Source organism: Anser cygnoides, chromosome 17, assembly GCF_040182565.1.
Source record: "Anser cygnoides isolate HZ-2024a breed goose chromosome 17, Taihu_goose_T2T_genome, whole genome shotgun sequence".
Classification (NCBI taxonomy): domain Eukaryota; kingdom Metazoa; phylum Chordata; class Aves; order Anseriformes; family Anatidae; genus Anser; species Anser cygnoides.
In genome coordinates, this window is record NC_089889.1 from 3193440 (window position 1) to 3205570 (window position 12131).

The 12131-nt window shown below is 35.3% G+C and overlaps 1 protein-coding gene across 4 annotated transcripts in view; it reads left to right on the top strand.

Annotated features, from left to right (window-relative positions):
* IFT81 (intraflagellar transport 81) overlaps positions 1-12131 on the top strand; it is a 61833-nt gene that overhangs the window by 4680 nt on the left and 45022 nt on the right. For all 4 annotated transcript variants that reach the window (XR_010825530.1, XR_010825531.1, XM_066978991.1 and 1 more), the window contains exons 4-8: positions 398-487; positions 1545-1610; positions 1930-2040; positions 3323-3407; positions 10669-10832. Coding sequence is in view for 2 of the 4 variants with exons in the window: in XM_066978991.1 (XP_066835092.1) it covers positions 398-487; positions 1545-1610; positions 1930-2040; positions 3323-3407; positions 10669-10832 (516 nt within the window). In the remaining 2 variants the exon portion in view is untranslated. The remainder of the gene's footprint in view (positions 1-397; positions 488-1544; positions 1611-1929; positions 2041-3322; positions 3408-10668; positions 10833-12131) is intronic.

Below are 12131 nucleotides of genomic sequence, written 5' to 3' on the forward strand. Positions count from 1 at the left end.
CGTTAGACCCAGCTCTTCCTTTTTAGCCTTAATTTTAACGCGTGTGATGTACACAGATTTATAGTAAGAGAGAATGATTTGTTAATGTAGCTTTGTCCCTTTCAGCTAACATCTTATCTTCCTGTTTTGAAAATGCACTATGCATTGCAAGGGAAGAGGTGAAAATGTGGAAGAAATTGTGAAACTTCTTAGTGTACCTTCAAATGGAAGATAATTCACTGACATTTGTTACTTTTGTTTTATAAGTTGATAAGCTTTAGTGGTGAAAAATCCCTTGAATTCTTGTCTTCACCTTATTTCTATCTCTATATTTACTGTCTCAATAGTAATGCAGCATGTTGGTCTGAAAGCCCATAGCCCTAGAGCTCATTCTGCATATTTTTATCTCATTTTATAGTATGAAGAACTGATGGAAGCATTTAAAAACCTACATAAGGAGTGTGAGCAGCTCAAAACATCTGGCTTTTCTACTGCAGAAATAAGAAGGGTAAAAATATGACAAAATAGCACAACTTTTGAGTAGATTTTTTTTGAATGTCTGCTCTATTTTTCTGGTTTTGTAGACTCACAGTGTGTAAGTTGTAGGGGTCAGAGCTAATAGGCACTGCAGTTGCTTTTTTGAAACTGCTCTCTGTTGGCAAACATTAGAAACTCCTCACTCATGCTTAGAACTGAGCTTTCTGAAGCAGATTGTGAAACAAGGCTGCCAAGACTGTGTTCAGCATGATTTTCAAATATTAGAACTCGTTATTTTTTGTGACCACAAACTGATATAAAACCTTTTCCTTTACTGATACAGGGTAATAATTTCAGAGGCCGTGGAATGAATTAAGGACTTAAGTCAACAAAAATGGCGCTTCTGTGTGGCTAGGGTGTTAAGTAAAGATATTTGCCCCATTTCAGCAAAATATTTTAGCATGAATCCAGCTTTCCAGTAAGACATACACATAAGTTAAGCAAGTTTTGAGATAAGGACTAAATTGGAGTATTTATTTCCTTTTCTCTCACAGCTGTCAATCTGTGGAGTCCTGCTGTTGTAAGATAGGATTAAAGGAGGATAATAATTGGATACATGTTCTAGAACTAGAAAGTGTTTCTTTTAACAAAATTTTAATGGGAGAAGTGGAAGCAAACATCTCTCCTGTGCAATTTCATGCAAGTTTTCTGCCAGGAAGTGTGTAATGGTGGTAAACTTTAACAACATATGACTGCATCAGATGTTGAATTCATGCTGATTTTTGCTTGTTTCTGTTTGTTTTTTAGTTTAGAGAAATACACCTGTTTTTATTTTAAATGTTCACATTAGTACTCAAGGATGTAGCTAAACTATTGTTAGCATAAAGAGTATGGGAACTGAGGAGGAAGTATGAGAGATGAAAGAGACTGGAATCCTGTGTGTTCTGATCATAGATCGATAAAATTCTAACCAGTTCAATGTATTCAGAGAAGAATTATGATTTTCATGTTAGTTTGTACAGAATTTAGTCTAATCCATATTATGTAGTAAAATACATTAACATTTATTTATTTTTGCTGCCGTTTAGGATATCAGTGCAATGGAAGAGGAGAAAGATCAACTCATCAAAAGAGTAGAGCGTCTTAAGAAGAGGGTAATAAGAGAAGTAACACTGTTACATTTCAGTGTCATAATCCTTGGCTTGCAACACTGATTTTGGAATGCAAACAAGGATTAGGATAAACATACCGTATGTCTAGGAAGGAGTCAAATAACTAATTGACCCACAGGGAATCTCCCTAGGCGTTAGTCCAGAGCTTTTAAGAATCTTGAGTCCAGTACTTTGCTGTCATTTCTGAGTAGTAACATGTATGGAAAGGAAGTGCTAAGTGGGCTTGTGAGACATATGATCTCTTTTAATGTATTTCTCAACTATCTGACAGTAACATGCACTATTTATCCACTTGCTGTAGGTGGAGACAGTACAAAATCATCAACGAATGCTTGAAATAGCAAGACAGCTTCGCTTAGAAAAAGAGAGAGAAGAATCTTTGGCTCAACAGAAACAAGAACAAAAAAATCAGGTATTGACATAAAAGTGTACCTATTAAAATAAATAATTGTTGACATCTGTTTGGGGGTCATGCATATAAAGAAGTAAATGAGAAACAAATAGAGTTTCTCTCAACATCAGAAAATTAAATCCCATTTAAAATAGAAATAGCTATGTACATTTTAAAGGAAGAGGCTTGACCCTACAAGTTTTGAACATCTTATTTAAGATATTTGGCTGCCTCAGCTGCCCCTGACATAATCGTTTAGCAATCCCAGGAAATGTTCCATGACTTACTGTGGTAGCACCCAAAGAGAGGTCATTATATTTATGGTAGCAAGCAAATGTTTCCTTAGTTTGATTATATCTCTGTGCACTTGCACTAAGATTTCAGCGGCTAAGTAACACAGCAAGTACCTCAACTTTTCACTGTGGATCAGTGCGGAGGGAATAAATACTCAGGAGCAACCTTTGGGTTTTGGCCCCTAAGTCTGACAAAGATGATGCCATAGGAAGCACTGGAAGCAGCTGGAATCTGACTATAGGGCGGGTTTTATTCCTAAGATACGTTGTGGAAACAAGATTCTTTAATATGAAGTCCAGTGCCAGACTGTTGTATCATCTCACCAAATTCTGTTGATTTCAAAGAAAACAAGAGCTTCAACACTGTATTAAAAGGAGAAAAACTTGGATTTCTAGTATTGCAGCCTATATCTGAATTTCAAATTAATGTGAATCAGGGTTTCAAGCTATTGGGTCTTTACTTGAGGGAGATCACAAGTAGAATGAAGGGGATGTCTATCTAATTCCACTTCTTATTATGCCTTTCCCTAAATTGCAGAAATGCTATTCACTTGGATGTTGTTTGGCAACAAGCTTTGCAGTGTGTTCTCCACTTGGCTCAGCGATAGAACAGTGGATCGCTGTGACAACTCAGCTGCCTTAAAGGAACTGCAGTAAAAGATAGTTTTCTACTGCAGTCCTGATCCTAGCTGTCTTTTTTTGTTGTTGTTCTAATGTTCAAACCACTTGAAGGTTTGGTTAAAAAATGTTTAATGAATTTCTGCCATAGAGAAAATATCACTTGGGAGTACAATAACACTTTTCTTAATTAACGCTAGAGAATATCAAGTCAATCCAGGCCAATTATTGTAAATTTGTTTTGGCATGCTCCCTTGCAAACCAGCTGCTTATAGCTACCACTTTTTTTGTATTTGGGATTCTTTTTGATACTTTTTTGTTTTTATTGCTTGGGTATGCATTTCAAGTGCATTAACTGAACACATTAAATGTGTCCAATTGTCTCTCAAAAGTTGTTCCATGCAGAGCAGAGACTGCAAAGAGCACAGCTCCAGCTGAAAGAGATGCATCATGCAGTAGTGGATTCAAAACCTGAAAGTAAGTAGTAATCTATAACGATTGGGGATTTACACTTCTTCTCTGTTATAGACATGGAAATCAAAACTGTATGACTGTCAATAACATGGTAGTGCCAAAAAGCCTATAGGAACATTGAGAAGCTAACAGAAGAAATAACTTGTGTTCTAAAGGCACATGCTTGAGATCCTAAGGCTGAATATGCATTGCCATCAAATGCCAGTGAAGTTTTATTTCTTTTGTGTTTATAATTGGGCATCAGTGAAATACTGCTTCTTAAAAATTTTCTCAATGAATGCACAAATACATTGAATACTACGTTTTAGTCAGTGTAGACTTGTGGGATTTTTTTAGTTACATTCAATAAAACATTCGTGTGAATGTTAAGGTCTGTTTCTTAATGTAGTTTTTTTATGGTACCAAAAATAAAGCCACTTCCTAATTAAGCTTTTTTATAGAGCATGGATTTTACACATACACGTGTATATACATACACACATACACCTATGTATAAGTTTATATATGCTATATATATATTAATGCATAGACTTAATATACAGATATATTTATAATATATAAAATACTTTGTTCTCATGATGTCACTGTACCTGATTTATTTGTATATTGCTGTATTACATTAATAATGGCAAGGCTGCTTCTGCTCATTTTCAGGGATATCTCAGTCTGCAAATAAACTCAGCAAAAGAAATTATACTACCTGTAGAATAAGTTAGTCCTCTACGATCATTTATAAAAATAGCAGGTGGGAGGGAATTGCAGTTAGTAGATTAAATGCATAATAACTATCTCCAAAGGCTACAATTTTACAACATCTAAGCTGCCCATGGTGTAGTTACTTTGAAGGAAATGTAAGCAGGATTAGCCTGAGTCAGTTTAGGGTTCAGTGTTTCTGATGCGTGTGACCACAAGAAGGCTATCAGTAACCCATCAGAGGATTGATACAGGTTTTATGTGCTGTTTATACAGGCATTGGGGATGATTAATATAGAAAAAATCTACTGTATGGAGGATTGTATTGTGAAGGCATAAGATTCAGAATGGTTCTTTTCCCAGAGCTTTTGCAGTTGCATTCTAAGTTGCTCTGGTAAAAAAATGCCATAGAATGATTTTTGTTTTATCTACAAATTACTTCCCAAATGATAGCTATAGATTTAAATTTAGCAAAGTAAGTCATTGGCCTACTTTTTCAAGTACATTTAGTATTTCAGTTGCACGACAGAACAGCTTTGGCAGTTGTTTTGAGTTAGAGGATTTTTCTCAGTCAACAGCACGTTATGTTTTTATTAGTTCATAAATTTTCTTTATTTTTTTTTTTAACAATGTTCATCAGCTGCTGAACCACAAATGGAACTAAAAGAGTATCTGAACTATCTTCTTTACTCTGAGGGACCTGCAATGGATTTTGTAACCGTTCCATTTTTGCAGTAGCTGCCAGAGAGTTTATACAGCAAAGCTGTGTCAACATTTCTATTTCAGTTCCAGGGGTATTTTTAAGGCCAGTGGAAACTTGATGGGTTCAGTTCACAGAAGCAAAGGTAACATAATAAAAAATCAATAAATATGTCATTTAATCATTGAGATGAAAATAAAGTTTACTCATTTAATTCCCTTGTCTTGAGTCCTGCTTGCAGGGGAAAAAGTGTTTAGATGATCCGAAGATAAACTTGGAGTCATTACTTAAGAAAACTTCTTTTGAAATTTTGCCCAAACAAAGTCTTCAGGACTTAGCTTTGTAATTGCTTTTCTCCATAGTAGTTACAAAGACACTGCTTGTAGTAGCAATTACAGAATGCCAAGTGTTTTTTTTTTTTAATAATTAAAATTAGGTGACCGAAGTGCATTGAGTAGGATTACATTTATTTTAAAAGCTTCATTGGTCTACAGTTAGCACAATTTATTTTACTTATAAAAAAAACCAAAACACCCTTTGGCTGTAGTTTTGTATCTCAGCTGCCTACTCACATCAGTATAGCTTGTATGCTGACAATTCAAAGGCTGGTTGGTAGTTGTGGATTTTCTGTGCAAATCAGATGTTTTCCCTTAAAATAACTGTGTTCCATTTTTAATACTTAGGTGCTTTTACTTCCAAATCAAGATAAAATTATAAAAGTTGTTGCTAATGATTGGAAGCTTTTTTATATGTCTTATGGACACATGCTGCTTCAACTACTTCATCTTATAATTACTTTAGGATGACATTTTTTAAAGAAATGTAAAGGAATTCTTCAAAGGATGCAACTAGCACATACTTAAGAGTGGCGTTAATGTGCAATTAGCATCAGTCTGCTTTAGCTGTGCCAGGGAAATATAATTTATGGTTAGTAGTTTATTTACTTTTAGAAACATAGTAAGTTATTTAGAAAACCTTGTATTGTTTCATGAATAACAGTTGATCATTGTGAAATGTCTTTCAGACTAAAATTGATAACATTGGTTTCCATAGTGCACTCCTTCCTTGTTTATTAACTTCAGTACTATCCAGTGTGTTGCCTAACTACAGAGAGGGAGTTCCTGCTGCTAGTACTGACATGAATTTCTGATTTTTTTTAAATTCATCTTTGTTCCAGATCTGAATAGTATTTTTATTAATACTGATCACTAGTTTGAATAACCTAGCCCATGATTCCTCAGCAAGATTGCCATCTTTTTACTTTGAATCTCTCTGCTGGCACAAACACAAATTGTGGATGCCAAGAAGTTAACTGAATTACTGAAATTCTTGATCTCTGTCCATTTTATAGAACTTTATTGTTCACTTTATTAGCAGAAATACCAAGAAGTGGATGTCTAGCTTGAAAATATTGATTAAAGAACGGGTTAAGAGGATTGTTGTCGATAAACAGTGAAATGTGTAATTTATACACTTAAGTTGATATGGAATAGCATATTTAGAGCAAAGAGAACATCAAAGATACCAGTTAAAGAGGAATTGTTTTATACTGATGTCTATTTTATATCATTTGAAACATTTTATGAAAAACAGAAACTTAGGAGACTATTATTAATATTTTCTCTTTGAATGAAAACATTGACAGTTTTCTTTTCTTTGATTTAAATCTTTTCATTTGGCCACAGAGCTATCTTTCCCTAAAATTCCAAGTATAAATAACTTCCTCCAAAACTACAGACCAGGTTACAATTATGTCAAAGGAGAATGCTTAGGTGGAACTCAATAATAAAATTGCTTATAATTATCTGTTGGAAATACAATCACTGTCAATTCATACAAGGTTAGGGGGAAACCACTTTTAAAGTGGTTTAAAAAACTTTAAAAATTCAGCATGATTATGTTAAACAGATTAAAAGGAGTTTACTGGAGCTCCCAGGGTCAAGGAGTTGGTGCTGTCCATGCATTTAGTTATAGAAGGAAATGTAACAGAAAAGTTGTTAGCTCTCTTTTTAACTCAGGTATTTCCATCACTGCAAAACCACGTCTGTGGTTTAGAATTTGAGATGATCGTTGAAAGTTAGATTTCAAAGAGACACAATAATGTTATAACATGGAAAGCATGCCTTACAGTGGAAGATTCAGGAAGCTGTTTAATTTTGAAGGAGATATCGAAGGGATGATTTGTCATCATCTGTCATTAGTTGTATGTCCCAGATCTCTTTTTAATACAGGGAAATGGGAAGTGATATCATTAGAAGCTGTGGACTGAATCACTTCAATACTGCCTTGTAGAAGATGATTGCAGACAGGGAAGTGAAGGCTTTGACGTTTAGCAAGTGAATGCCATGTGGAAGTCTATTCTACGCCTGCCTTTGTCATAGCCTTTCTATGTGATATTAAACAAAGCATTTGCCAATAACGTATAAAACGAGCGTTCCTCTTTTTTTTTTTTTATTAAATCAGTTAGTGTTGCAAATGTTTTTGGTATAGAATGCACAACTGGTAGCCCGTAAAGGGAAAAGAAGTAGTAATCTGAGCTCAAGGTGGATCAAATTTTGGATGCATTAGCAGAATTATGCAGGGAAACTTGCTTTTTTCCTACATGACTGAACAAGCACCAAGAAACTCTTTCTACCACCCATCTCTTTGCAATAATAATAAAAATTGAATGGAAAACATGAGGAATTGCTGTTAATAGCGCTTCACATGTAAATACATGGTTGGCACAGCCTTGCTAAAATAGCCTTAGGGCACAGAGCCAGACTTTTTGTGCAGCTTACGTATGTAGATTTTGTAATCATAAGTCAATGTTAAAGCATTAAAAACAGGGTTTATATGTGTAATGGAAAGATTTAAAGTATGCTTCCTTTTCTTTCCTCGAGCCTGGGAATATGAAAAAGGGATGTCTTTCACTGAAAACAAATCTTAAAAGAGCTGCCCTGTGTTTGTTTTCTAAGGTTCAGTTAAGCAGCAAAAATAGCTTTTAGGTAGTTACTTCTCCATATGTCAAATCATATAGGAGGAAAAATATCTCCAGAAGTATTTAGGAAAGAAACTGCATTAGTCATGAGGGATGTTGACATCATCATGTCTTTCCCTGTCAAGATGTCAAGTTTTAACTTGCTTCATTGCTTGGTGCACCTTCAACAGCAAGCGTGAATGCAGAACCAGCCAGTGTTTAAAAGAAGTTGGTAATAGCTCTTGGGTTATCTCGAAACAAATCTAGATAGTGATCAGGGTTTTACCCTGTGAATTCAATAGGCCTCTGCTCTTTTGAAAGCAATCATTTAGGCATGGTTGTTTCCTGAGTTTAGTGTCATATCTACAATAAATTATTTAGGCATGCGCAGTTTTATAAGAAGGCTGGAGTAGGATAAGAAATAAAATATAAGTTATGTATGCAGACTTTTTTTGCTAGCAAGAGGAAAGTTAGAAAATGAGAAATTAGTTTGATTAAAATATTAATATTAAATACCAGGGTAATTTAATTGACATCACTTTGATTTCCACACCGAAGTTCTTGGTTATAAATATCTAGTTGGGAGTTGTGCTTCTAGTCAGTTCTGAGGTGATAATTCAGCTCACAGTGTACGTGGGAAGCTTTGCTGCATTTGCAGAGGTGGTAGATTTCTAGTGAGACTTGAGAATGTAGTCCTTCCTGCGCAGCTCTGCGGTGGGCTGAGGAAGACTGGAACCCAGTTCTTCTGGAGGAAAGAAGTGGGAATTGTCAGGGGTTGATTAATGTTCCCTCTGAAAGTCCAGGTGTGTTTCCCAGGTTACAGCTGTAGCGCCCAGTGCCTAATGGTTATTGCATGCATATAGTAACTACGCTTTCCATTCTGAAATTAGTACCGATGCTGTTTATTTTGTGCAAGATGAATGACCTTTCCACATGGAGGAAAAGAACCTATGACATTGTTGCTTTTCATAAACACAGAGATCAACAAACTGAACTGCTGGAAAAGAGGAATTCCCACTCATTTTTAGTTTGCGTTGACTCTATTTTTTTTGCAGCACTGCTTTCCCTAGGGTCTGTTTCCTTTCTTCTCATTCTTGAGGCTTTCTTAGAACTAAGAATGGCTTATTTCCTCTCTGGCAGCTAGACCAAGTAGCTTTCCTTTCAGTCTGAGATGAGAGCAGAGGCTGAAGAGGATCTATCAGTACTTATTTCTAGAGGTAAATAGCTGCAAAAAATGGGCCTCCCTTTTACCAAGGCTTGTATTTCACTTTGTTCTGTCATCTTTTGCCAGTCAGTGATATGGTCAGCAGGCTCTTTAGCCTGAGAGCCAGAAATCATCTTTCAACCTGCATCCTTTCCTCTGTCTGTTTCAGCAACATCAGCTCTGTTATTGTATCTCTGTACTCAAGCTTTTCTTTGTGCAGAGAAAGAGTTTTGAATGTCATGTTTTTCTTTGTGTTCCATAGTAATTCCGAATTCTGAAACAAACAACAACAAAAACCACCCCGATTCCTCAGCAAGTAGTTTTAAAAAGTACCCAGGATACTTACCTTTTAGTCATCTAGATCACGAAAAATATTCTGAAATACCTGTTCCCACTCTCATCTGACATGTAACTTGCAGATCTTACAGCAGTCCTTGGTAGAGGTGTCTTGGAGGAGTAATTGCACTAAACTGCCTGTTGTCAGCAGACGACTGTATAATGTAATTTAAATAGCAGCTTTATTTTGTTCTGTCATATTTTTCTAGCTGTGTATTGTTCTTTACCTGTATGTGCCCGTGTTTATTTATAATTTATCTGTAAAGGAGGTTAAATTACTTTACCTAGCAAGAGCCAAGTTATTATAAGCATGGTATCATGCAGTGTGCATCAGGCTTGCGTAGAGAAAAACTTAAGTGCGATTGCTTTTCTCAGTAGAATTTTTGACACTACACAGAAATTTCTTCTTATTTTTTTCAATTCTATTTTTTTTTTAGTATTCACAGTCAATATACTGTCTCAAGACCGAACATGCGTTCATAAAAGAAAAAATAGTCTGTTACATAGAGAAAAGCAATTAATAAGTGTTACAGCAATATAGAAGACTCTGTTAAATGTATGTAGGCATCCATTTAATTCTGCTCATTTTAAGGTCTTTTAGATGCCAGATTAGAACAAAGAAGTTTTATTTTAAGGGAGAATTTCCAAGTATATAACAGATCTTACATGAGGCTGGCCAAATTAAGATCTTTGTTCTATTTTGAGACACAGATAAAGGATTCGTGCTGAGATAATTTCTGTCTGTAGATGATGTAATTCACATGAAACAATGACCTACGTAATCTATGGGTAGAACCGGCTTCAGGATGCTTGCTCCTCTGCGCCAGCCAGGGAAGCTGGAAGGGATACAATCTTCAAAGAAGCCCTGAGCAAGTCAGCACAGCTGTGGCGTGTTTTGCTGTCCCTTACCCTGAAGGGATATAAGCAACCCAAGTCTAGCCATCAACTTAAAAAATTTATAAAGAATGTAATTCACAACAAAAAAGTAACACAGAGTCAGGTATCTGGATGTGTGAGACATGCACAGGGTTATCAATGTTGCATGTTGAATTTTACAACTGATTCAGCTGGACTTTCATCTAAGGGTTTTACTTGTTCGTTGATTAAAATAATTTGTCAAGAAGTTAATAGTTACATGTTAGAGATGCAGATGGATAATAAATATGGTGCATATTGTATTGTTTAACATCCAGATTAAAAAGCTAAAACAAGTAACTACCTGTTTCTTTGAGTTTTGAGAAGAAGACTTAAACGTTGTGCTGTTGTTATTGTAATCTCCTGATGAATACTTTAATATGTTGGGGAAATGAAACTTAATTATCCTCTACATGACTTTGGCTATAGACATACATTGATTTAATTTGTTTTTAAGGTTTAATGAAGAAACTGGAAGAGGAGATAAATTTCAATTCATACCTGGCTACTGAAAAAATACCTAGGGAGCTTGAAAGCAAGAAGAAATCAGTATATTTCTTACAAAAGACAGTTGCAGAGCCAGCTATGAGTCAATCAGATCTCAATGTACTTGAAGTCAAGGTAAGCACTTAATTGGTGTTCCATAGCATCTCTAGAGTTCTTGTATATTGTAGTTCTCCTATCCTTACTTTACACCCCTGAAAAAAGGTTTAATTCCCAAAGGAACATCTTTCAGCTGTAAAAGAAAAGATGTGTTACTCACTGAATGCAAGCTCTTATATAAGTTAAAAAAAATAAAAATCAAACCCCACACCACAAAGCCCACCCTATCCTTAAATGCTATATAGAAAATCGTGTTAGCAATTTGCTATGGTATGAGCAGAGATGTTAAATCAGCATTAAAGGTTTGAGCAAGTTAAATATCTGAAAGAAAAGTTGTTTATAGAAAAACTTAATTTATAATTCAGAAAAAGTGCAGAATTTGTTGCCACTTAAGTACATTTTTATGGTTCACTCAGTGAAATGTTCATATTTGCATCATTCTAAATTCAAGATTAAATATGTAATATAGTGTTTTAGAGGAATTCAGAGTAACACTAATCATTAGTATTTCTGTTGATGGTGTTGAAAGTTTACAACAGTCTTAGCTAGGGTAGAAAGAGCAGTCTGGAGTACTACTACGTACACTGTTCAGTCTAAATGTCCTCTCCTCTCACCAGTTGGAGATCCTGGAACTAATAAATAAATAAGTTTTGCTGTGAAAGACAAATAGGCAGAAAACAAAGTATTTGTAATTGATCAGAGAATGATTTCCCCATGGAGGTGTGAGGGCTGTCATCCACCATTCTTCTGCTGTCTTACAGAGAGAGGTTCAACAACTTCATCAACATCCTGGTAGCCTGTGCGCATTCGCTCTGTAGCACACGTCAAACTAATGTAATAAATGCCCATAGTTTGTTTGGGGTTTTTTTTGGATCAGTCGTGAATCAGCAGTCGAGTGTCATCAAGAATACATTCTATTTTAAGGTTACGACTACTTTTTGTGAAAGAAAAAATAGTGACAACCCAATGCCATTTTGAATCCTGATCGTTATAACTTCTAAGGATGACAGCATTATTAAACTGTAGATTAGGTCTGGAACATTAAACTAGCTCTGTGATTCAGCCTCTGCTTTCCCAGTTTCTTTCTTGAAATCAAAACAACATTTGTGGTTGCAGTTATTTCTTTTAGACATAGTTGAAGCCCCGTTTTACACCTATCTTTTCCAAAAGTATTGTTAGGATTTTGGCAATATTTCAAAGAGCTTCAAGATTACTTTTTCTCCATGAGGTAACCTTTTAATTTGCTATATTTTGGAAGTGTGTTCTTAATAGATAATAAAAACATGTTGTATACTTGGCTGTAATCACAGCATGGCC